Source organism: Triturus cristatus, chromosome 1_2, assembly GCF_964204655.1.
Source record: "Triturus cristatus chromosome 1_2, aTriCri1.1, whole genome shotgun sequence".
In the NCBI taxonomy this organism is placed as follows: domain Eukaryota; kingdom Metazoa; phylum Chordata; class Amphibia; order Caudata; family Salamandridae; genus Triturus; species Triturus cristatus.
Window position 1 is genome coordinate 146,875,235 of NC_140580.1, and position 27,663 is coordinate 146,902,897.

General features: G+C 42.5%; 1 protein-coding gene across 2 annotated transcripts in view; it reads right to left on the minus strand.

The window, feature by feature from the left end:
• LOC146866980 (caspase-7-like) overlaps window positions 1-27,663 on the minus strand; it is a 198,392-nt gene that overhangs the window by 135,924 nt on the left and 34,805 nt on the right. Inside the window, exons 2-3 of one of the 2 annotated variants that reach the window (XM_085603348.1) lie at window positions 20,538-20,635; window positions 727-875 (exon numbers count right to left, since the gene is read on the minus strand). In XM_085603348.1, the coding sequence (XP_085459474.1) occupies window positions 727-875; window positions 20,538-20,635 (247 nt within the window). The remainder of the gene's footprint in view (window positions 1-726; window positions 876-20,537; window positions 20,636-27,663) is intronic. The other variant, XM_085603349.1, reaches the window with a different exon arrangement.

The window sequence follows — 27,663 nt, forward strand, 5'->3', positions numbered from 1 at the left end:
ATCAGGCGAGACCTAAAAAAAAAGAGGGTCAGCTCCCAGCGCTAGCAGCCAGACGCAATCCCTCATCCCATGGGCTCAGGCAGAAATTGTTGCACTACATAGGGAGGACAGCTTAGGGCTGCACAAATTTCCCATCGCCACCATTTAGGACACTACACTAGCCTGACTGACCCCCAGACCGCCACACAGCACGCCACTGAAGCCCCAGGTGGCCCATCAGAGAGTGGGGATGGAGCAGCCGATGCTCAGGACCCTTCTTAACCATATGACATCCACGGGGCATTTAGCCTTTCCCTGTTCACCCTGTTTCAGGACCCAAACCTTGCATTTTGACTAGTGTAATCATGTGTTCTCCTGACTAACCATGATGGAATTGCAGAACGTTGGCCGCAGGTTTGGGCTTCTTTTCATGAATTGTTGTACTACTCAAAACTAGAATCGTTTGCCCACTTTCCGATGCACTTGTTGGCCCGCTTGATGGGCTACTGTGTACGTTCTGTATCTTCCTTCCTACAAACTAACTGACACCTTCATGCTGATGTACGGTTAAAACTCTGTCAGTACTGCCCTACTTTGTAAAGCACCATTTGGATTGTATCGTGGGGCTTTCTTGCCGCCCCACTGTCTGAATAACTGAAGCATGTCTTGCTGTTTGCACGAATTGTTATCAACCTGCAAAAAAATAATAAACAGATTCAAACAGAAAATGAGTATCAATAGCAGTACCTGTACTCTTCTGAAAGTTCTTGTTGTTGATAATGACACATTTGCCAACATGTGCATAGTTCATGTTATAAAGATAGGGTTGTTCAACAACTCGGTGCTCAATGTTAGTGGAGGAGGCTGGTGGCTGTTTCTTCTCCTTCTTCTTGCTGCTAAAACAGTTTACATGAGCCAGAGTTTAGCGTTTGTAAGTTTTGGCCACATTTTATAAACAAATATTCTCCAATAAGTTAACATTATTAACATGAGTAGATACCACATATATGTTATTATTAACCATGTTTTAGGTTTCATGGGAACGTTAAGGTGCAACAAAACAAAAATGGACATGCTGACACTTATAGGGAGCATGTTCATGTGCCATGCTTCAAGAAAACATGTTTCACATTCCAAACTTGCAAAACCAAATTCCAAGCATAATCACACTGAAAGGTGTTGAGAGCACGAACATGAATCATGCGTCAAGCAAACAAACTGCAAAGGCAGTTTGGAGAAACACAGAGAAAGGATGCCCACTGAAGATCAAAACATTGAAATACGATATAAATCAGCAAGCTTTAGACAGTTTGTAGGCCAGTTCCTCAGAACTGTCAACTTTTTCCTTTGTTGGGTCAGTATACAACCCACTGTACAGAACAGCTGTGTAGAATATTGTGAGCTGGACTTCATTTAAGAGCAAGAGAAACACCAATGTTCTGGTAAAAAAGAAGTCACAAAGGTCCTGGGATAAAAAGTTTGAAGACAAATCTTGTTTCTGTTTAAACTGCATAAGATTCAAAATAGAATCAACCTAGATGTTCCGTGTCCATCACAAGTTCAAAGGCTGTTATTAAAATATTTAACTTCGAAACCTAATTCTTCCCAGTTCTCCATAACGAGAATCAGAAGTGAATTCTCTTTTACACTATGATGAAATGGGGCATGGACATCAATTGGAGGTCTCCATAGGTTGCTAAGGCGACCCCTAGGCAATCTGTTGTGACCCCTGCCACTTTGTTCGAGACCCCCGGCCTAGCTCGTGGATCACAATCACATTCTACAGTATATATATCAGCAGATGTAGGTTAGATTTCATTTCACCTCAAAACAACGTTATGTAGTCCATGTGCTTTAGCATAAGACACTTACTTGCTTGCTGCCAGACAGAGACTGCCCAGTCGGTCTGCCTGGGCCTACCTTGCAGAAGAAGGAGAATAGGAGATATTACCAAGACCAGCCTGTGAGGTGCTGGAAACAAGGTGACAATTGCCCTTTCTACATGTTTGTACCAAGCCCCAGCAGCCCAAGCTGCATCTCTTACTTAATGTGAATGTGCAGGTAGGCTGTGGAGCTGGGGCCATGGATTGCGGTAGGGCAGGGGCTGAACGTGCATTAAAGTTCATAAAAGTAGCTAAAATAAAATACAGTTATGCTGTGCACACATTCTGCACAATGACGCCCTTTGCAGCTCTGTAAATGCTTGCAAATTCCAGGCTCTGATCCTTAAAGATTTAAGTGCGGCTTTTGACACTGTCTCCCATGCAATTCTACTATCACGCATTTCTGAATTTGGAGTACAGGGTAAAGGTCTGTCCTGGTTTGCCTCGTTCTTAAAAGAGTGGTAGTTTCAAGTGTTTCCCCTCCTTTTGTGTCACTCCATAGAGTACCGGTACACAGCGTCTCCTCACAGTTCGGCGCTTATCCCACCCTTTTTAACATTTATGTCAAACGACAGGCTGCGGTTGCGAAATCTCTTCAAACCTCACTAGTGTCGTATGATGATGACACTCAGCTGCTCATCTCCTGGTCAGAGGAATCACCCAGCGACTGTGCTAATTTTAAATACTGTCTGACAGAGTTGCTGGATGGATGCACGATAACTGCTTAAAACTTAATGCCATTTAAACGAAGATCCTCCTGCTGGGTAGGCATACTCATCTTTGGAGTGACCAAGGCTGGCCGGCAACATTGGGTTCCCTCCTGAACCTAAATCAGTGGCGGAAAATCTTGGGCTAGATATGGAAAAATCTTTATCCTTTGAAACCCAAGTCAAAACGCTACCCGTTCACTATTTTGGCATCCTTAGGAACCTTAAGCCATTCTGGGTTTCTTTCCCCAGCAAACACGCCGACTGATTGTGCAATCCTTGGTCATCTCACGACTTCATTACTGTAATATCCTCTAACTGTGATTAAAATAATCCATTCTGAATCGCTTGCAGGCGATTCAAAAAACTGTCGTGAGACTACTTTTTTCCCTCCCCAAATTCAGTTCTGCCTCCCCCATCTTCTTGTCAAGCTCCACTGGCTACCCATCAGAAAGCACACCAAATTCAAGGGCCTATGTACCTCTGAAACAATTCTATATCAGCAAGGCACCCCCAGCCTGCCTACTCTGAAACATTTCTACTTGCTCTCTGGAGCACTTTGCTCCGCTGACTTAAACCTGGCCTATATCTTGCACAACAACACAGCCAGAATGGGGGCTGCTCCTTTTGTGTCTAATCCCCGACCCCATGGAACTCTATGCCACTTAAGGTAAATTCAGGATCACTTACAATTCCGAAAACAGCCGAAATCCTGGTTGTTCTACAGCTAGGCTACTGTTCTCTGTCTTACTGCTTCCATGTCTCACCTGTGACTAGTGCCTGGTGGCCCCTTTGGGGGTATCTGGGTGCTTTAGAAATCTTTATAACATAAAACGATGAAATGATGAGTTCCCATGCCCTGGATTAGTGTTGAAATGTTAGGTCCCCACTAGTGGGCCCAGGTGCTGCATTAAGTGTTGAAATATTCGTTTGATGTGGGCCTAGTGCATTATAAATGTTGACATTCTGTGTGATATACATTTGCTCTATTCCTGTTTGTTGTAGCATCAGAAGCAGCGGCTCTGATCGCAGGTAGACTTTGTGCATACACTGAACCCCTAGCAGACAGGGAGAATTTAAAAATCTTTTTTTAAATCATTCTCATGTCGAACAGGGCCCTGAGTCGTCTCTGCTGCATGTCCTAGCCCTGCTCCTTTCAGGTGTCCTTGCCCTGCACCCCGGGGCTCCTCTCCTCCATTCCTCAATGACCCAGCCTCGACTCTTCTATAGGGAGCCTGCCATCAATTGAAGTACAGATCAAACATTTCATTACTATGGGGCACCTTTCAGTTCCAACTCAATTGGAGGTGTAAAGGCGTGCTTTATTTGCGTGTTCTTTAAATACGAGTCTCTCTACAGCCCAGGCAGCACAGACAGAAAGAAGCCTTCTGGGGAGGCTGGAATTGGGTACAAAGAAAAGGTGTAAAAGTCACCGAACCACACTGAAACATGTCTGTGGTAAGGGACGTAGTAGGACGTAGAGGGAGAACGTTTTCCTTCATCTCTCTGACAAAAGCAACTGCATCAGAATCCAGAGTCATTATAATAAGTGCATTTTTAGATAAATACATAGGGCCTTATGTAGGTGGCCTGGCATTTACCACTTCATAAATACCGAATCATACCGATTCGGTATTTATGAAGTGGTAAATGCTATGTAGGTATTCCTTCGGTAAAAATTACCGATTCGTAGAAATTCGGTAATTACCGAATCGGTATTTACCGATTCGGTGATGAGGCATACCTTCCCATTGATTGAATCAATGGGAAGGTATGCCTCATTACCGAATCGGTAAATACCGATTCGGTAATGGGGGGAGCACAATCAAGGGTGGCGGGGTGTCACATTGACACCCTGTTGCACCCCTGATTCCTGCATGTGTGCACATGTGGCACACATACATGCCCTAAGGGCATGTATATCTGCCACATTGCACACTTCTAAGCGCTTGAAAATGCATTTACAGAGCCATTCTTCATTTACCACCAACTATTAGTTGGTGGTAAATACCGACTCCACACGACACCCACACACTCCCCCTACATATCATTACAGGATTCGGTATTTACCGAATCGGTAAAATTACCGATTCGGTAAATTACCGAATCCTGTAATGTGCCCCCTACATTGCAAAAGCCTAAATACCAGTCGGTAACGGTATAATTACCGAAAATCGGCCGTTACCGACCGGTATTGGGCTATCTACATGAGGCCCATAGTGCCTGGAAAGCATTGATGTGAGCTATGGCCCGAATCTTTTATTTTGACAATTTAGAATATGCAAAGGGTAACTTGCAAATGTGGCACGAGTTTGAGCCACTCGTTTTCACAATATTGTGCATTATTTTGGTCAGACAGTATTCTAGTTAATACAATTAATAAACCAGCGGATATAATGCTGGATGGTTCTTCGCCGGCTTGAAGCATTTGGTGCCCTTGTGTTTTAGGGCAAATGGAGTATTCAAAATTAAGTAGATCCATGGTTTGAATTTAGAGTGTTCCAGTCTTTGGGATTTGTGCCCACCTGATTGGGTAATGCAAAAAACAACCACAGACTGTGGTAAAGTGGGCTTCTCGTGCCCGTGGTTCTCAGTGCCAGTGCACCTCCTGCATCATTGATCGCTATGCCCCTGAACCTGTGAGCTGGAACCGCAGGGGTCTGTGTCCTCTGCACCCAGCAGCACGGTCTTTGTTGCTCGTGTATAGCAACTTTTACTAAGTGTAGTGTACTGGAAATCTGAAATCCACAATGTGAAAATAGAAAACAATGGGTCATTTCCTCTCTTGACCAAATTGTATGATCCTATGCAATGATCTGATTTCACCATGCCTCCTATTCCTTTATCATCACTTTTCAAAACACCCTGAAATAAAAAAGGTTCAAAATATGTGCTGTACAAAACCTCTCCTGCATATTTTCAATGGATTTCAATGTTGCTCCATTTGTAATATCAATTTAGGCCACATAAAGGGTACATAAGACAACTGACATGACTCATGGTTCACTATTGCCATTGTCATCAGGGCAGAAGGGAAAGGGGCGTGGCATTTTCTAAGTTTGTGTTAAAACAAGCATTGGCATAGCCAATAGGTCTCGCTTTTGGGACCTTATAAGTATTTAGTTATGCAACTGTTGCATGGCTAAACACTTATAAGGTTCCCAAAGGTGAGACCTATTGGCTATGCCAATGCTTGTTTTCTTTCTAATCGCGGCACCGGTGCTTTACTTTTAACATTAAAAGTAAAGCGCGGGTGCCGCGATTATAGCAAAAGTAAAGAAATAGATGTTTGTTTCTATTTCTTTACTTTTGCTATAATCGTGGCACCAGCGCTTTACTTTTAATGTTAAAAGTAAAGCACCGGTGCAGCGATTAGCAAGCTAAAAATGCTACCGTTGGCCACAGCTTGCAGTGCATGTGCGCGCGCAGCAGTAATCACGCCATATTACGCCTCTGCTGAAGCGCGCGCCCGCGCACATGCACTGCAAGCTGTAGCCGGCGGTAGCATTTTTTAAAGCCCTTACTAAAGTCTCTCCGAGCAGCGCTTGCGCGCTGACTCAGTGAGACCTAAAAAGTATCAATTCTAATAAACGTTACTCAATGAACTGACACATTTTAGCGTACTGCACTGTTGAACAATATATAAAACGTTTCTAAGCTGATGCTGCATTACCTAAACCCTGGATCTCAAGATTCTGCCTCCTATGTGAGAGCATTTTCAATATAATTTGAATGACAATCATTCTTTATAGTGCATTTCATCTGCTTCGACTTCAGTTTTTCCAAACGCTTTGTTTGATGTAAATATTGGGCATCACTTCTGGAGGCAGCACCAGGCCAAAGAATGTGTGGTTTCACTTCCCGTGATGTCGAGGTGAGTATCTCAAAAGTCGCGCAATGTTACTTCCTGTGATGTCACCTAGTCAAAGATTTTGTGACATCACCTGCTGTGTCAAGTCTGGTGATGAACTTTCGCTACCCCTGGAGTTTTGATGAATTGATGTCCATAAAAAGGGGTGTATTTACAGTACTATTTACACTAATATAAATGGCCTGGCGTCAAACTCTCTTTTGTGAATAGCCAGCCGAAATCAAAACAAATCTGAAATGACATGGCACTCCTTACATTTCTGAACTTGCCGTACTTTAGAAGAAAAACACAGATTGAGGAGTGGACCAGTTGGGTAGGCAACCCTGAACTAAGCATACAGGCACTGACACATTAAGGACGCCAGAAGTCACCTGAAATTCAAAGTATACTGTACAAAAGATTGGACGTAAGTGGCAAAGGATGTGACAAAGACGAAGCCCGCAGCATTACGATACACACTTAAACACAGTAACTTGCGTTCATACTGTGTCTTTAATTAGCACTTCTTTAGATGACTTGGAAGTACTGGAGTCGCCATGATGCACAAGAAAGACATGATTTGGACTCAATATAAAATTGCCATAACTCTGCTGAACTTGGAAACTTTCAACCAGAAATTAAATTACAAAGTCAGTGAGGGGCAAATTAAAAAATAATAATCAACATAAAATTTGTTTGAGGGGGACACTCGGATTTTGGCCTCAATTTTTACCACTCTTTCTTTGGGACCAGACCATTTCTTATGCACGGTCTCTTTAGTTAGGCTATGTTTCTGCAGTTGTTGCAAGATGGCTTATTTGTGGGGGTTCAAGGGGCCCTGCTCAATAATTCCCATTCTCAGTGCTGCCGACAAGGATGTCCTGCTCCACCTTCAGGAGCTCTTTTTTTTTTTTTTTTTTTTTTTAGTTTTCAAAACCTTTATTGTGTCATCAAAGTGTACACTGCTATTTAGCCAACAACCCGGAGGCAGGCAGCTAATGCTCGTGGCGTCACGCCATCAGCGCGAATCAATGACATACACTGTCGAATTATGTTCATGGAGCAGTACATTGATCAAAACAACAAGAACAAACAACAACCTTGCCATGTAGCATCAGGAGCGTGGTGCATACAGCTCACCAGTCGGTGTCAGACAGGAAAAGGAAATATTGCAATCGTCGGCTTAACAATACCTAGATGGGGACCCCATATCACGCAACACAGTTCAGAAGCTCACAAGACCCTCATTCTCCGCATCAGCACCCAGATAGAGCAGCGCTGGAAGGAAACACGAATCGCCACCCAGGCTATGCAAACGGCACAGGCATCGCCCCCGCGGCCACACCTTCAGGAGCTCTTGAGAGGAAGGCGGCGCACACAAACAACAGGTCCAATCATATGGGACTTATCCTGCCACTCCTGAAGCCTCCTTTCTACTGCTGACAGTGATTACATTTATCTGGTGGGCCAGTGTTGCTAGGCCAAATGAACATTGCTGGCCATCTTTCTCCCACAGGATCTATTACTGACACAATTTACAGATGCAATCTGGTTGCTGAGCTACCAGGCTACTGCCAACACCACAAAAATTGCCGAATGCAAACTACTGCTAGGGGAGAGTGGCTCATTGACACATTGGACATGACTCTCCTTGGGTGATAGGTTAAATATGGGTCCTGAGATGGTGGTGATAGGGTTTGTATAGTGGTAGGTGTGGTCACCACTTCAAGTCTGCCCCCTGTAAACAATATATTTCGAACAAAAAATCACCAAATTCAGGCAACGCATGTGAGTGCGGCCTAAAACATTCTTCATCCATCAACAGCATAATGAAGAATTACTGAGAATGACTATTTCTAATGTTTCCATAATTTCTTTTACTTTTAAGAGAGAAATAGTGACTGCAACATACATGTATGTTTTCTGCAACTAATTATGCTGTTATATTATTTAAACTATGTATTATTTAGCATTGATCTTGAACATTTGAGGATCAGAAGCATGAAGTACGCATGCATGTTCATGAATCACAGGCACATTTGAAGCTGCTTATGGACTGCAGGAGTGGGCATGAGCCTTATCCGATCATCATTCTCAAATACCCATGTGCGTTCTCAAACTGGAAGTGCAATCCGATAATGCATGTTCTTAAAAATGAATTACAATTCTGCAGGTCATATGCTTGTTACTGACTAGCATTCGAAAGCGCACATTCCTGCTTGAGGGCGACCATTTGTTTTAAAATAAACATCTTTATTAACTTTTTCAAGACATAAACAAAGTGAAAGCACAACATATCAATCTAGATTCCACTGGGCTCCCAAGTTGATGAGCCAGATATTCTCTCCCTACTCCAAGCTTACAACTTCTCTCTTACGGTCATCCCAGTCCCCTCTGGAACTTCACAAACTGCCCCTTTAAACGCTCCCGGAGCGACTAACCCCAAGCAAGGCAACTCGGAGGCTATACAAAGCATCACATCTAACCAGCATAGAGCTCCCAGACTCAACACCAATGCCTTAAACATTAATAACCTCATGCAGATCCCCATTACACAGCCCTCTCTCACTGACCACAAATCACACCTGAAATGCATGTTACTCAACTGTAGATCAGCGGTGAAACATGCCACGGACCTTGCCGATCTCATCCTTGCTCAGGAACTTGACCACCTTATCCTCATCGAAACATGGCTCACGGACTCCTCAGATCCCATCCTTGACATTCTAGTCTCTCCGAGCCACAACATTATCAGACTCGATGAAGTTAAGAGAACGGGAGGTGGCATAGCCTGTATCTACCACAACTCTCTCTTAGCAAAACAGTCCCCTTCAGCAAATCTCTCATCCTGTGAATATTTATGCATAGACATCACTAGTAAATTCAGGGGTACATGCATCAAGAAATGCTTTTGTGAGTCCTTAATTGCGATTATTAAGGAATCGCAATTAGGGACTCTCAAAAGCCTATGCATGTAGAAATCGCTATTAAAATAAGAATTACTAAACATTCCTTAATTGCGACTCGCAAATTGCAAGTCTCAATGAAGGAATGGCTTCCCATTCATTCCTATGGGCCTACAGGCCAATAGGAATGAATGGGAAATTGCGTGCGCAATTTGCGAATACCAATAGGAACTCGCAAATTGCGCATGCAATTTCAAGGGTGCAAAGGTGTCAAAATGACACCCTGTTGCACCCCTGAAATTGTGATGTGCACCCATGTTGCACACACACATGCCCCAGGGCATGTGTGTGTAACCTGAAACCTTGAAAAATGCACTTTAGTGCATTTTTCAAGGTTTTTCCAAAATACAGACCAGAGTAATTTCTCTGTATTTTGTGCCCCAAATAGCGAATTGGCTATTTCTAAAGGGTACATGCATTGCATTTAAGGAATTGTAAATTGCGATTCCTTAAATGCAATCGCAATTTAAGAAATTGCAATAAATTGCGATTTCTTAAATTGAGAGTGCCTAACACCTTGATGCATCGCAAAAGGCCTTTTTGCGGGCGCAAATGCCGATTTTTGTGAATTGCGCCATTTGTGCTCGCAAAAAACGTAGATGCATGTGCCTGATAGACCCTTATGCAGCCTGCACATCTTCTACCACCCTCCAGGTGACAACCTCCCTCTAAATTAACAAACTATGGAAACCGTCTTCTCCAACCAGGGCCGACACTGCCCCGAGATCTTCCTTGGTAACTTCAATCTCCATTGGAATGACCCGCATGATCAGGTGGTTAACAGTCTCAAAAACTTTCTAACTGACATCTCCCAGACTCAGTTCTGTGACAGTCCCACCCACAACTTTTGCTTGACCCTCGATCTAATCATCTCCAATCCCAACTCCATTCAGCTCGAATCTATTCTCCCCTGTGACTGGTCGGACCATCACTATATCATCTTCCGTATCCTAGAAAATTTGAACTCCAAAAGATCACAACCACTAAAACAAAAACATTGGAAAAGAACACTCCAAAATACAAATGTAAATGAGCTCATATTTTGCTGCAATATCTCGCTACTGCCGCCTGCAAACAAGGCCGACATTCACGTCCTCCCTGAGCACCATAACAACTCCATGTTGTCTGCCCTGAATGCAACTGCCCCCCTTCAACTAAAAAGAAAATCCATCAAAGACTCCAAACCATGCTTCAATGACAGCCTAAATGCTGATAGACGCAGTCTGAGATTAGCAAAACGCGCTTGGAGATCCGCTCCATCCACTGGTCGACTAAAAACTCTAAGCCTAAAAAGGAGTAGATACAACAAACTCATCAGAACGGCGAAAGCAACCTTCTTCAAATCCCAACTTGAGAAAGCAAAAGATTGCCCGAAAAGGCTGTTTGACTTAAGTTGCAATCCAATAACACTCCTATCCAATCTCCTGCCCTCAGCCAAACTGCGATGCCGCTGCTGACTTCTTCCTTGAAAAGGCGAGTAAGATAGAATCAGATCTAAAGTCTGCCATGATCGATCTCTCACCTTCGCCTGACTCCTCCTTACCCTTGCCCTCTCTTATACCACCCTGTCTCTTCCCTAAAAACAATGCCTCTTAGAGTCAATTCACACCCCTCAACAACACTGCCATCTTCAGCATTCCTTCAACCCTGAAACCTTCAAATCACTTCAATGATCCCCTCCCCGCAACTTCTTTAAAGAAATGATAGGATCACTAGTCCCACTGTGGTACAAGATCATCAATGCTTCTCTTCTTCAAGGTGAGATCTCTGACTGCCTGAAGGTGGGCCTAGTTCTCCCTCTTCTCAAAAAACCCATGGCGGACCCTGAAGACCTGAATAACTATCGACCAATCACAAACATTCCTACCCTGGCAAAACTCCTTGAGAAATGTGTACATGAACAACTGCGTAAACACATTGAGCAATTCCAACTTCATAACCAATACCAATCAGGCTTCCGTCCCTGCCACAGCACTGAAACGACCATCACTCATATAGTGGATGACGCTCTCACTTTGCTTGACCAGAATGAATCTTGCCTACTAATATTACTCGATCTCTCATCTGCATTTGACACTGTCAAACATGACAATCTACTTAACCTTTTGGAATGTAGGATGGGACTCTCAGGCACTGTACTAAAATGATTTACCTCTTTTCTCAACAACAGAACACAGAGAGTCAAATCCAATCAAACTTTATTTAACTCCAGTCCCTGCACACTGGGTGTCCCCCAAGGGTCCTCGCTCTCCCCCACGCTCTTCGACCTTTTCATTGAACCACTTACTGTAATCCTCAAAGCATCTAACATCCAATATCACATGTATGTGGATGACACTCAACTGTACATGAAAATCTCTTCCCCTGAAGATATCAAGTCACTCAATGGAACCCTGCACAAAACCCTAAATTGGCTAACCTCCAACCGCCTCAAACTAAACGCCCTTAAAACGGAATTCCTCCTCATTTCACCCACTAGGCAAACCCCCATTGTTGAGAAATATCTAAAAAACCTCTCCGCCCTCAACTGCACCCCACACATCATTGATTCCACAAAATCACTGGGAATTGCGCTAGATAAGAACCTAAACATGCAAGATCACATCAAAGCATCTACCAAAGGAGCAAACGTCCAACTGAGCTTCCTAAAAAAACTCAAACCCTACCTTCCTCAAGATGACTTCAAATCTGCGGTGCAAGCACTAGTCATCTCTAGGCTAGAATACGGCAGTGCTACTCTATACGGGCTACCAAAACTCAGTTTAGCCCCCCTCAGAGCATCTCTGAATGCTGCGACTCGACTCATCACTGGTTCCAAGAAAACCAACAACATCTCTCTGGACCTAAAATCGCTCAACTAGCTTCCGTTTGAGTCAAGGATCCAGTTGAAAATTGCATGTATGACCCATAGAGCACTACACTTCAACACTCTTCTTTACCTGGCAAATAAGTTCAAACTATCGGGTGGCTCCAGGCCCTCAAGGTGCACCAGCACATTGCTGCTCAAGCCGAAGAAATTTAAAAAAATGAAAACCTACAATCGTACATTCTCTGGTATTGCCCTGATAATCTGGCACTCCCTACCTGTGAAAACAAGACTGATTCCTTTAACATTTGCCTTCAAAAGGAAAGTGGAAGCTCTCCTGATAAACACTGCGCTGAACTAGAAGCTTTTCTCCTTTTGTCTTCTATCTTGTTTTGCCGATTATTCTGCTACCTGGCATTTGCTACAGCCTCAGTGTCGCCCGCTAATATGTAATTGTGTACCTGATGTATATTTCTCTACTTTTCTCCCACAGCTATCTAACTTTGTCTTCCACCACTCGTATGTAAAGCGCTCTGATACCCGCCTGGGTCATGTTCAAGCTATACAAAACTTTAAATAAATAAAAATAGTGAAATTACGTTTGGGTAATGGCTCCACCCCCACCCCATGGGGACCATTCCTAGGTGCTAGATTATGAAGAAATGAAATGAAAGTTAGATTTGTAGAGTGCTCTACTACCCAAAGGTGTCTAAGCGCTGTGATTCGGAAACGAGGAGCATAGAAAATAAGAAGATGAGACCCGGAAAACCTGAACAGGAGAACAGCAGAAAAATCAGAAATCAGTAGGCCTATTTGCAGTGGCGTAGCAAGAGGGGGTGGGGGATTCTGCCTCAGGTGGCAAAAGTTTTAGGAGCGGCGGTCTCCCCCCGCACTTACATTTCACTATGGGCAGCAGAAGCAGGGCCCTCCCGGGAGGCAAGAGGCCTAGCTACGCCACTGCTATTTGTTAAACAGCCAAGTTTTTAAGGCTTTACAAAAAGCTACCAGGTCGCATTCTCTCTTTAGTGCATGTGGCAGATCATTCCAAAGCCATGCTGCACCAGTTGTGAAACTTCTGCCCCTCCATGTTGCTTTTCTGACCCTTGGTATCACAGATTAGCTGTGGAGGAGGACTGTAGGGATCATTCAGGTACATACCATTGAAAGAACTGCCTCAGAGATTCTGGACAATCATTGTTTAGTGCCTTAAATGCAGTACATAAAGAGTTGGACTCAACCCGTTTTTGACCAGAAGCCAGTGGAGTGCTGGAAGGACATGAGAAACAGATTGGTACTTAGGAATCACCAGGAGTAGCCGAGTGGCTGCTTTTTGAATAATCTGCAGCTTGTGTAGAAGGAGTTTCCCCGTGGAGGATTCAAGTGACCTAACAATGCTGATCCTTGGGATGCTCACGATTTGAGAACCACCATTGTACAATGCGGATGCACCTTTGAGAATCTCATGTGTTTTGGAGGACTCGTTGTGCATTAGTGCATTGTGATTTCAGACCATGCATACATTTTTTTTTTTTTTTTTTAGGAATAGTAAAAATTAGAGAGAGCGGGGGCGTGGCTACGGCGCCGGACGGAATGGTCGCCTGAGGCGAAAGCTCCGCCGTATCGGGACGCTTTCAGGCATGCTGGCGCATCTCCAGCGCCAGCCTCTCAAAGACGCTTACCTCTTCGTTCGCCGGAACAGGTCAGGATCCTGATGAGCTCATTCTCGGCATCGAGCGCTTCGTACACGGTGCGCTTTTACAGTTTCCTCCTGTCGTTGCTGCCTGCATTAGAGCGCCCGCCATTTTGAATATGCGCGCGCTTCCTCAAAGTCACCTCACAATGGAATTTATCCTAGCTGCACTACTGAAGCCTCGTTTGTTCTCTTGACAACTTCCTGATTGTTCTTAAAGCAACATACACTCATTTCTTAAATGTGAGGGAACCATGGAACCTGGCTTTTTCATCATATATTTTCTTTCAGGGTGCCCTCTCAGCTTACTCTTTTCAAGAGATAATTACCTCACATGCCCAGAACTGCAATATACCTCGTTATTGGGCAATTTTTCAAATATTTCCTGGAGGGTCTACCTGGTCATCGTCTGACTGGATAGGACTGGGAATCTTTCTTTTTGCCTACCTATTTATGAATTACAGGACTGTTTTTGTCTTTTTGTCTTCCTACCAGGCGACCAAGATGTCACCCTTTTTTATTTTATTTTTTTATTTTTTTACTTTATTGTAATTATAATTTTTGATTCTTATGCGCCAACGTGCTCCTTCTCATACTAGCTGCGGATGGTCTACCATTGACTGTTTCATCTGAAATTGCATTTTCATGGTCCCCTGCAAGGTGTAAACACCATTTTGAGGAGAGTTTCCACATTCAGGCGCCTTGTGAGGGGAAATATCTTACAGGGCCACAATGTTTCCTCTCACATATTTGTTATTCCATTTTACTTCTGCATGACCATGCTTGTTTTTGCTCCGACTAGGCTTTGTTTCGCCTTGTGGTGACTTCAGCCTGTCTTTGGCGTTTGCCTGTCTTCCTTGGACTCAGGTTTCCTGTATTTTCATCATTGACTTATTGCTTTCGTTCAACTGACTCTTAGACCCTTCATGGGAAAACTCCGGAATTTAAAGCTGGCTACTTCTTCTCAATTACCTGTGGACTCAGATTCGGATTCTCCACCTCAGGACATGGTAGACGCCACGGCACCAAAATCAGATCTACTACGAGGAGCCATCCCAAAAGCGCGCAACAAAGGAAAGCTGCCGTCCTCTCTGGCTTCCTCTAAGCGCCTGAAGAAGGATCCACCATCCCCAGGGAGTAACTCCTCGTCCGCTTCCATGGATCTCATCTTGGAAGAACTTTGTGCGTTCAAACCCTTTATGGAAGCTACCACAAAGAACATGCAGGCTATGCAGGAAAAATGGTCGTCTCTGGAGTCACGTGTTCAAACTTTGGACACTTCTACCTACAGACTCTTTGCAATCCTCTTGTTCCCAGATTCCGTCAATGGAGGCGGAGATACTTCTACTTAAACGTCTGACGGAGGATTTGGAAAATAGGAATCGTAGGAACAATCTACGCCTATATGGTCTTCCAGAACTTACAGAGGGGTCAAACCCCACCGTCTTCTTCCAATCCTTTCTTGCCAGGATCTTAGATGCACCGGCCTTATCTTCCATTAAAATCCAAAGAGCTCATCGCCTTGGCCCGAAGGTCACTAGTAAGCCTAGAGGTGTCATTATGTTGTTCCTGCAATTCACTGACCTCCTACAGGTCCTTTCAGCTGCCAAGTTAAAGAAGCAAATTATGTGGGAAGGTCATCGCCTCTATCTCTCGCAAGATGTCTCCAAGGCCACTGCAGATCGAAGGAAGAAGTTCTTGGATATGCAACCTCAACTACGGGCCCTGAATGCTAGATATGGACTTCTGCATCCTTGTCTCTTCAAGGTCACATATAAAGACAGAACAACCACATATGAAGACCCTGCAGCCCTGCAGGCGTTTCTCCAACGACAAGGCTCAGATGTTATGGATGTATCCAGACCTGGTTGACAAGACCTGCTATTTCTTTTTGGAACTCGTTGTGTTACGATTCCGTTGTTTCTCCATTATTGCTGATGTTGTGAATCCCCTACTGTCTCTTCTTCCGACAGTAGTTTCACTCTCATGTGTCCCCTCTGTGGTTCAATTGTGGTTCAATTGTGCTTTGCTTTTGTTTTTTTCAGTTTCCTTGTGACAAGTCTTTCCCTTCAATTGTATATCTCTCTTGTTTCTACAGACATCTCCTTCCTCCCTCCTACCCTGATGTGCCCTACTACTTTCTGTATGCTGCGTTTTTGGATCCATGGTATTTGAGGTTCGATGTCTGCTCTAGATGTTGTCGTCGATGTCTCCCGGCGCCACCTCCCCATCCTCGTTCTTGAGTTTTTCGTTCCGTAAGTATGTTTTTCAGTCGTTCGTTTCGAACGTGTACTGTCTTCTTGTTGGTTTTTGTTTCTGTCCTTTTTTCTATACCTGATTTCTTACCATTTGCTCTTTCCTCTCTTTTTTCAATTTCTTTCATCTCTCATTTCCCCTTCCTGTTCCTTCCTCTCCTTGGATTCAGTATTATATTCATAGTGGTTTCTTCCTTCTTTTCTTTTCCTTTTCTTCCTCTTTGCTTTCTCTCCTTCTGCCCTCTCTCCTTCATCAATTCGTCACAACTCTCTCAGTTTTCAAGTTATTTTTTCTGCAATAATAAGCATGTTGCTGTTAGCTGTTTTTCTTTGCTGTTCCATTCCGTGTTACATCGTGGAATGTTAAGGGTTTAAACAATCCCATTAAAAGGCAAAGGGTTTTATCACATTTAGCGAGACTTAAGTCTGATGTTGCCCTCCTTCAGGAGACTCATCTCTCTGAAACTGAGGCTTTGAAACTCAAGCGTTGTTGGGTGGGTCATGTTTTTTGCTCCCCCACAGTTTCCAAGAAAAATGGTGTCGTGATTTTATTACATAAAAAGTTAAATGTTTCCTCCATTTCTTCAGAATGTGATGTTGATGGTCGATGGGTTATTGTTACACTGCTTATAGATAATATTCCTATTACTCTTTTTAATGTGTATGCTCCAACAGGGATTGACAGATTATTTTGGCCCTCTATTTCAACTAAGCTGTCCTCCCTTTCTGGAGATTACATACTTCTTGGGGGAGATTGTAACCAAGTTGTTGATCCCTTCCTCGATCGTTATTCCAATGTTAAATTTGTCCCCTCTAGGATGCACTCTCAATTTGTTAACACCTTTCAAAATAATGCCTTGGTGGATATCTGGAGATTGTGTAATCCTGATCTTAGAGAATACAGTTTTTACTCCCCCCCACATCAATCACAATCCCGCATTGATCATATCTTCCTTAGTAAATCCCTATCCCAGCACGCTATACGCTCTGACATTGGCTCCATCCTAATCTCGGACCATGCTCCGGTTCATGTGGACCTTGACTTACTTCCTTTCTCCCCTCACTCTGGCAGATGGCGTTTCAACAATGCTTTGCTTTTGGAACCTACTTTTTGTTCTGAATTTAATGCCTTTGCCACTGAATTATTCCTTCTCAATCATACCCCTGATTCCTCTTTTGTTACTGTTTGGGATTCTTTTAAAGCAGCCTCTAGAGGTTTTATTATTAATTTTGTAGCCCGACGAAAGAAACTTCGAGTAGCCAAGTCTGAACGCATTTTAGCTAATATTAAGACTTTAGAGCTTGACTATCATGCTTCTAAATCTGAGATTTCTCTTAAAAAGCTTATTGATGCGAAAATTTCCTTCAATAAGTTTACAACTGATGCTGCCTCTAACCTTTTGCTAAAATGTAATTCCAGGTATTATGGGGGTAAGAACAAAATGGGGAAACTTTTGGCCAATTACTTAAAAATAAGAAAGGAGCGTACAAAGATTGAGTCCATTAAGACTTCCACTGGGAACTCTTGCTTTAAAGATAAAGACATTCTTTCTGAGTTTGTTAAATTCTATGAGAATCTTTATACCCCCGAACACATCCCAGAGACCACGGATCTTCTTTCATATTTTCATTCGCTTTCCTCCCCCTTGGCTTCTCACGTTGATTTTACTGCCCTAGAGCGGGATATTTCGCTTTCTGAAATCTCCCATACTGCACGGTAAGTCTCCAGGCCCTGATGGTTTCACTATTGAATTTTACAGCCACTTTGCCTCTCTGCTTCTCCCTAAACTGTTACTATTATTCCAATCCTTCCTTGCAGCAGGTTCTTCAAGCGGCTCCTTCCAACAGGCTTTAATCTGTTTAATTCCCAAAGAAGACAAGGACCACTCGTTATGCAAAAATTACAGACCTATTTCCTTGGTCAATACGGATTATAAAATTCTGGCTAAAATTCTGGCATTGCGTATGGATCCCCTTTTACCCGATCTCATTAGTCCTGAACAATCAGGCTTTGTCAAGGGCCGTCTCTCATCTGACAATTCTCGTGTTTTTCTTAATATACTTAGCAAGGCTTCCTCTCTGTTGCTTCCCTTTGCGGCTATTTCTTTAGACGCGGAGAAAGCCTTTGACAGGATTGGGTGGGATTTTATGTTTCAGGCCTTACGCTGGATCGGCTTTTCTTCCAAATTTATCTCTATTATTTCTTTACTCTATTCTAATCCCCAGGCTTCCATTTTTGTCAACCGGATGACCTCGGATTATTTCTCATTACATAGGGGAGTGCGACAAGGCTGTCCTCTATCCCCCCTACTTTTTGTTTTGGCCTTGGAACCCTTTCTTACCAAAATTCGTCTGGACAACAGTATTTCTGGTTTTAAATTTGGTTCGCGTCAGGTTAAACTCTCGGTCTATGCTGACGATATTCTTTTTTACTGCTCTGATCCTGTTTCCTCTATTCCCTCTTTTCTCCAGCAGGTGTCTTCTTTTTCCGCGGTCTCTGGTTATCGCCTAAATGCTGATAAGTGTGAGATTCTACCTTTAAACCCTATTTGTCAAAAGCACCTTTTTTCCCAAACTGGTTTCTCATGGCAACCATCTAAGATCAAATATCTAGGTGTTTGGTTCGCTCCTCTCTTGTCGGATACGCTCAAATTTAATTTTGATTATGTCTTCAAGAAAATGGACACAGCTATTCAACGTTGGAACCCGCTCTTTTTGTCCTGGTGGGGTCGGCTCAATTCTATAAAAATGATGTTATCCCCTCTTCTTCTTTATACCATTTCCATGCTTCCAGTACACATTCCAGTTTCCTTCTTTAAACGGATTGATTCCTTGCTGCTGAAATTCTTATGGAATGGTAAGCGGTCTCGGATAGCTTTGGCTTCGTTGCGCAAGGATAAGGCCCAGTCTGGTGTGCGCTTTCCGGATTTCAGAGAATATCATCGAGCTTTCTCTTTGAAACAATCGACTCGTTGGTTCTCTTCTGATCTTCCACACTATCCGCCTGTCTGGTTAAGTATGGAATCTTCCTTTCTGTCCCCCTTTACCTTTCGCGAGTTCTTATCCTTCACGTCTCCTTTAGTTCGCTTTCGTACGCCTTTTATTTCTCATTCCCGTACTCTCCTTCTCCCTTACCTAATATCATCTTATCCCTCCCTCCTTTCCACTCACGAACACCTGATATGGCTCTCTTTACAAAATTCGTAACCGCACCATATTTTGGAAGACATGGCATTCTCGAGGATTGTGTTGGATCTCTCAATTAATTTCCCAAGATACTCCTCTCTCATTCCAGGAACTTCAATCCTCTTTCTCATTGCCCTCTTCTGCTCGATCGCAATACAACGCCCTTCTCCCAGTTCTGATCTTATATCTTCGCTCCTTGGCGCCATCTACCGATATTCCTTTGGACCGCAAATCTACTTCTTTATTATTGGAGATGTCTCCCTCAGCCTCTGCTATTTATAACTCTTTCTGGTACTCCACTGACAGACTAAAATCTAAAATCGAGAATGCATGGGAATTGGATTTTTCTCAGGTTTGGCCAATACCTTTTTGGGCCAAAATATGGGCTAAGCTTCATAAAGCCTCTAGAGCTGCTAATACTACCCAAACCTTATATTTCATTTATAACAGAACTTTATGTACTCCACATGCTTTATCCCGTTTTTCACCTGACACATCCCCTATTTGTCGGTCCTGTTCCTGTCCCGTTGCAGATCACAAACACATGTTGTTTGAATGCCCTCCTATCTCCAAGTTCTGGCACCTAGTATGGACGCAAATACAAAAGATATTCCAACTTCCAATTCCCTTTTCCCCTTCGCTAGTTTTTCTAGGTTCCTTATCACCGAGACTCCCGCAATCTCCTTCCCATTATCTATTACTTGACCTTCTAGTTGCTGTGGCTTTCCATACCATTACTTCTAATTGGAAACAGGCTGCAAATGTCTCCTACCACTCTTGGTGGAATGCAGTTTGCTTCCATCACCGCCTAGATACTAATTACGTATCTCCCGTTTCCCTAGCAATTAAACGTGATCTGATTTGGCTCCCTTTGGTATCCTATCTCTCCTCCTTTGCTCCAGCACACGCCTCTCCAGACCCTGACACAGTTGAGGTGCGTAAGCCACCATGATTTTCTTGTTTCTTTAATGCCTTTATGCTATGATATTACGTTCTACTATTTTATATGGTATTTTTCATTCCTGTACGTAGGTTTTGTTCATGTAAACTTCATGCTTGTTATTTTTGCTTTTAATGAGAGTTTCTGTTGGAATGCTTATTCTTTGTATATGCTTATCATGATGATTATACCCCTTTCCCCTCCCTTCTCCTTCCCTTCTTTATTTCTTCAATAAACTCAAACTTAAAAAAAAAATTAGAGAGAGCATCACTCACTTCGTTATAACAGGACTCCTATTACACCTGTCTGGTCTGGCATCAGTTGTATCCCCTCCTTCCACATCAGGCACACAATCATCTTCAGAGGTTTCAATCTGTTGGACACATGAATAAAGATATGAACACAACTGTATCAGTGTTTACAGAGGTAATACACAGTGTTGCAAGAAACCTTTTTCATGGGACAGACTCAACTTAAGGTTTTATCACTGGTAATGCTATTAGTCTCTAGGCCTGAATACCGGATCTTTCTTTTCTTCCAATAGAACATGAAAATTTTGTTTTAGGCTGGCAGCAAGGCCAGAAAATAACCTCTCACTTGGTAAGAATTGACCTTTTATTGCAATTAATTATCTCTTAACTATAATAACAATACATGTCTTGCATTGTAGTACTTACCAAAATTCTGCAACATCAGGACTATTCCAATTCCAGTGTTTCATGGCACCAGTGGTTTGTATGATTTAATTTTGAATTTCAATATCCACTTTTACCACATACAACAGAATTAGGATTGTGTCTGCTGAGAGTACTCAGCATCCATTCACAAAGTAAAATTAATCTCTGAATTTTATCTACGTGAATGGTAATCACACAAGTTACATCCAGCCCTAGCGATATCACACTTATGGTTCATCTCTGGTTGACCAAGAACATGGACCAATAAGATTGTCACCGACATTTCATCCCTAGTGTATGTGTTTTGCACTTTGTGACTTTAGTCACCTTATTCTATATTTTTGTGTTTGTGGCAGCCATTTACAAAGAAAACTGTTTATATTCTTTGGGTATATGATTTTGAATATATAAAATAATTAATGGGTTTGTTGTGTGTTGCCTATTCCTTTCATTAATTGTACCATGGGGTGTTAAATTTTGGTTTATATTGCAAAGTCATCCTGTGCCCTGGGCACCGCCCAACTTTTTACTGACTGGTACTGGTTGTAACTGACTCTGACTGACCCTGGGCTCTGCCTAACCAGGCCCAAGGTCATTGCTATGAGGAAGACACACACTGAATATAGCGAAAACACCTACACACACTTGGATACACTATGGGTCCTCGCTCCTTCTGGTAGGAGAACTTGTAATTTGAGATTTGCTACTTAAGCCGACTGAGGCCCTGCAATATCCTGAGTGTTTCCAGAATACTTACCAGGAACACTGACTTAGTTAAGGGATCGCTTATTTGAATCCTACACGAAAGGTCACGTTGGAGCTAGGCCAAATTTACCTAGTATACCTGTGAAGTGCGTAATTCTCACCATTTTCTCTTTACATCAAAGGAATTATACTTGCCTACTGAACCCTGACGAAGTTCTCATCATGAGAACGAAACGCGTTGGCTGACTGTAAATTCTCCAATTCTTTGAGAACTAACTAATTGAAAATAAAGACTCATTTGAACAACTAAACATTGACTCCTTGGACTTCATCACCTGCGCACGCCCAACCCCTCAATTAAAAGTAGCCCTGTGTTGCAGGACTGCTTTTAACATGCAAATGCTGTCCAATCTCGACTTTTGTGTTTGAGGCACTTAACAATAAATAAACTACAATGTTGGGGCATGGTAGGTATCCCCAGGGTCTCCCCTAGGTGTTCAAGGGGTGGGGTGTCAGGTACTTATAAGGAGAATCTTTATAAAAAAGGTTTTTATATGCCCTGGGGTTAGTGAAATTGCACATTTCATCCCACATATTGTTGTAAAGTGCTTCGTAAAAGCGACTTTTATACTAGGAGCACTGTGAAATGAGGATCTGCAATATTTTGATATATTTAGAATGCCTAAAGTCTTTAGCCCTAAAGTCTTTCCTAGGTGTTACAGGGGTGGTGGGGGTCCTGTAGGTATAAGCAGGGTCCTTATAAAACCTGTTTTATAGGCCCAGGTATTTGAGAAATTGCCCAGTTTGTTTTTCCATTGCACACCTCCAGCCCATAGGTTAACATTGGAAAAGGTTATTAGTTACAAACTGGAGAAAGAAAAGCCCCAAAACTAGGATTAAAGGACTTAGAAGAATTATAATGATAAATTCAACAATATGGTATTGTTGAATTTCTTTTAAAATGTACAGGCAAGAAGTTATAAGACATTTTAGGTCTTGCCTAGGCAGCGCTTGCGCTGTCTCGTTGAGACATGCAGTATATACTATAGCGGGGAAGCTTCGTTTAGGCTCCGCCCATCTTTTGGATGGCTTAGATCCTAAATGCTGCCTTTTGATTGGTTTTAGGCTTGTTAGTCCCTCCTCCGGATGGCTGTGTTGTCATTTGTATCCTTCCCCGGCTATTGGCCCCTTTACTACAACATTATTTTCTTCCCTATCTCCCCCCGCCCCCCTCCTGCAGTCTGTGACTTCTCTGCCCCTCCCCCACTCCACTCCACTCCCGTTCGTGCCGCATGGTCCCCCGCACTCCCGTTTCCAATGCAATAGGTCTTGCGTAAATACGAATCCAATTGCATTGCAAATGCTTGTTTAAATTGTGAGCACCAGCACTATTTTCTCCCCGTGCCTCCCACAACTCCTCCCACCCCTCACAGCTTTTTTCTTAGCCCTCTGCTCCTTCAAACATGCAGTTTTACAGTAGGGCCTGAAATATTGAGCAATGCAGCGCCGTACATTGTTTAAAATGTACATAATTATTTTAATTAAGCAACTAATATTATTACATATTCACTGTCTAGTTAAATATCTAAAATCTGTCTGTTATAAGTAGAGAAGAGCAGGGAGATCGGTTTCTATTTTCAAACATATTCCTGGCAAAGGTGCAGATTATAATTAGGGCTCCCGGTTTTCCGTTTAAACGTATTTTTACATATAAATACAGACGGAAAACAAGTTTTCCTTTATCTGTATTTATATATAAAAACGGGAAAATACTAGTACGTTTTGTCATTGACCATCTGGTGTTTCCCCCTCCTTAGAGGGTTAAGATTTGTCAGCCCGGGCTGAGACAGCTTCCCAGGCACACTCTCAGCCGCACCCGAGTACTTCACAGGTCTTTCAAAGACTGTTTCCTTGTTAATGAGGCTTTGATGTTTTTCACCTTTAGCCTCTGCCGATTGCACCAGCATCCGTCTTTTCCTCGCAGACTGGGTTTTACAATATCCAAGGACTGTAGAGAAGGCTCGGCATTAGTGGCTGTTCGGGGACGGGCGGGGAGCAGAGAAGGAAAAGATCTCTGTCTCTTCCTTCCTGTCCAGACAAGACAAGGAAGGTGTCTGCTTCTGCTCTGCAGCTTGCAGCTGCCCCCCTCTCTTTCTTAGTCTTATTCCCTCTCTCTCTGTCTAACTCCTCCTCACTTACCGAAAACCGTGACTCAAGAAATGGTTCTCACCCTCTGTTTCTTCCTGACGTTCATTTGTTCCCCTGTGAAATGGATGCAAAAAAGAAAACCACTTTTGATGGAAATGCCGTTTTGACATTTTTCTATTCTAAAGTGCAGCCATGGAAGTAAAAGGTTCAAAATATGAAAAATCAATAACTAAATAAAGCAAGACGGAGTGTTCTTAAAGTGGCCGGATCAGTTTTATTCAAACCCCAAAAACATTAGTGTCACTTTACCGAGTTTGCAAGTGAAGCGCTGTTTTCCCCCGGTGGGGAAGTGCGCCAAACCTGGAGGTACAGCAATACCTGGTTGATGGGTGGATTGGAAAACAAAATGTGTACGGCGGCTTTGTGTTCATGAATGTGGTCTTTTTAAGCAATACTGTTTACGTTTTGTTAGCATATAAGCAGTGGACATTGAAATGGGTCCTTTCTGGGCCCTCTAGTTTTCTGGCATAAGCACTCAGTGATTTCTGAATAGTGAGTGTAAAAGCGTTAAGTTCACCATGTTGTTCCTGCTTATATTTCATTATTTAATCGTTCATTCCCTATGAATGTTTGCTTTTTCCAGGGTGTTGTTACTATTTCCTTTAGGGATCATATTGCTCTTCCCTAGTGCGTTATTTGAATTGAGGCACATCCAGGTGTTTATAGCAGATCAAATTGGATTGTAGTTGAAGGCAGTGTGAATTTCTCTCAGTGGGGCAGTAAGGTGTTCGGTGAGGGAGCGGATGTGGCACTCTACCTATGACAGAAACTGCAAGGCTCTGAGACAAATGGCTTGTGATAGCACTTTTAAGCATATTTGGGACATTCTGCAAATGGCAAAGTTTTCAGATGAATGTATAGGGTTGCCCAATAAAAAACCAAGCGCAAGTGTGCATTGTCAATTTAAATAAATGTGGAAAAATACTAGCTGTAGCGTCGTCTTTTGCTTGTGGCAAAAATAAATATGGATAAATACAGAAAAAATGACCAAAAAATAAATATGGATAAATACAGACGGAAATGGCAAAAAAATAAATACCATAAAACCGGGAGCCCTAATTATAATTCCGGTACATACTACAAGAAGCTTGCCTTTTAGAAATGGCTGTCGCTTTAACTTTGCCCGGTTACATCCTTTGTCTGTTTCTCTGACAGGAAGCTGGGTGTCTGGTCAGGCATTGACATATGAGCATTTCCTGTTGTTGCAACTAGCGACCAGAGTGGCGGCAGCAACATGGCAACAACAGTGGTGAGTATACATTTGTGTGTGAAATACTGTCTTTAGTGTATTAACTCCCTCTACGTGGGACTAAGACTTGGTGGCCATCCTTTTCGGGAGTTCCCTCCTCATTCTCCTGCTATCAGTGTAAGAAATGTGAGTGTCTTATTCAACAACTTCCTGTTTTTCATTCCTCAAAAGAACAAAGCGACCTCCATTTGCTTTTTGCTTTTGAAAACCCTTCTTAGTAATCTGCGTTATCCGACTCCCAAAGGCAAGAAACGTCATTCGTACTGCCATCTCTTCAAGGCAGTGGTGATGGCCTCTGCTTGAATCAGCCTAAACTGCTTATTCTTTGTCTTGTGTTGGTCTCATGTACATGGTTATCCATTTATGTTTATTTTCATCAGCATGTCCACCAAAATATTTGCACCACAGATGAACATGTAATCATTTGGCCCATGTCATTGTTTAAAAATATCAGCACGATGACCTGGGTGTGCCATGCACTTATATTCCTCTTCCAGCTCCTGTGATACCGGCTTGCCCCCAGTAACCGCACTAGGAGCGATAGATTGGGGGCTCCCTGGCCCACACACTGCAAGGTGCCACCAAATATTTCTAGCCACTTTCTCACAAAATGACCCTGTACATTTTACGCTAAATTAAGAGACATGCAGAATACTCCCACATTGTGGTCTTTTGCCTGTCGCCTACTATTTGTATACACTGGTGGGAATGCTAGGTTCAAATCTACGCTCGCCAATGACAAACTGGGGCCATCTGGCCCCTTTTTTTTTTTTTTTTTTGAGTTTTACAAGTTTATTTCAATCATGGTGTGAAACAACAAAATTGTTTGAACATATATTCAAGTGCAATAAGTTTGTACTGTATTTCTAAACAGGCAACTCATTTTTATCTTGCTTGTTTCACTAAACTCAAATAGTTGGTAGAAACAACACTGGAAAGCAGCTTACTAAAAGCAAAATAAAAAAATTGAACAAGCAGACTTTGAAGTTTCAATGTTTTGTAGTCACAGGAAAAGCACAGTGCACCATTGTCAACAGTTCAATTTTTAGATTGGGATTCTTCTTTATTCTATACGGCTCAGAATGTGGTACTAACACCGGACAACCAGAATGTATTTGCAAGACAACAAAATAATGCAACATGAAAACAGATTTTAGGACTACCGTAATCAATTAGAAAATGGTTTCCAAGAGTAGAGGCATGCTAATCTAAAATTGATTGTTAAGGAAAAAGCAAAGAATAAGTACTGATAATTGTATGTGGGAAAGAATAACAGAGATGAAAGTGGCAGCTCAAATTAAGGTGATTATTGAAGGGTTTTTGCAGCTTCTACAAAAGCCATCTGAGAAATGGCTCAATGTGGGCCTGAACGGTTATCATGGTGTCAAGATTCTTTGTTTTAGAAAGAACTATTCCACCTTTATCTAACACAACAGTACCCGCTGCTTGCAAAGGCATAAACACTATCTTTGCTGTAAGAAAACCCCCAACCAAATGTCAGAGGAAGCCAAGAAAAACAAAAAAACTATGGAAGCACTCTGAGTACGTTAAGACAGTTACTCAGTCCCAGGAGCCAGTAAAAAACAATTAGTAAATCAGTATTATCTTTACAGGAAGCTTTTGCTCAAAAGAAAAGAACAGGGAATGCAAAGGGGAAGGGGAGAATAAAGAGCTAATTCATCCCCACAACAAATACAGTAATGATAATTTACATGATTTAACCATCTAATTTACAATACTCCAATAAAGTGTGCATTAACTGGTACTTAATATTGTCACAGCTAAGTGAAGCAAATACTTTGTGATAAGACTAAGGTTTCATTTTATGAACCCGGTTTACCGATCCAATTTGCTCCAGAGGTCAGAGCCTGGAGGACTGATCTAACTTCTTTTGAGATATTAAAGGTTTTAATGTAAGCTTTATACAAGCCTCCCTCTCATTATGGGTCTTAGCTGTACAACTTACACTTTCCAAGCACCTAAAATATCCCCATAGCTACCATTTTGCTTACAACCACTACTACTTTTATTATCACAGTAATCTTCTGAAACTTGGTCCAACTAATCTGCTGTGTGACATGAAATGCTTACTCACATCTTTTTCCAAACACGTTTTAATGACATAAAATTTCCTAACTATTGGTCCAGTGGCTTGACAAGGAGCTCATCAAGTGTATCACCCTCCACACAACAATCAATGATAAGGCCAAACAATCGAGTATCCCATCTGTTAGTGCACATTTATTGGCATTAGTGCAGTACACTCCATTGCAAATGCTTAGAAAGCACTGCTTTTCAACTGAGTCTCCAAACAAAGTTATTAAGAACAATGATACAGGGCACCAAGGTGTTGCATACACATGTAAAGCAACTAATAAACATATTTTCTATATGGATTGGCTGACAGCACACAGATTATGTCACTACTAATGTTTACACTCCTGTTGCATCACAGGGCTTGGAGGATTACAAAACTCTGTACTATTGGATTGTGTTAAATAATATAGATTCATTCAGGAATACGAAGCCAAAGACACAGTGGCATATGGTTAAGCAAGGTTG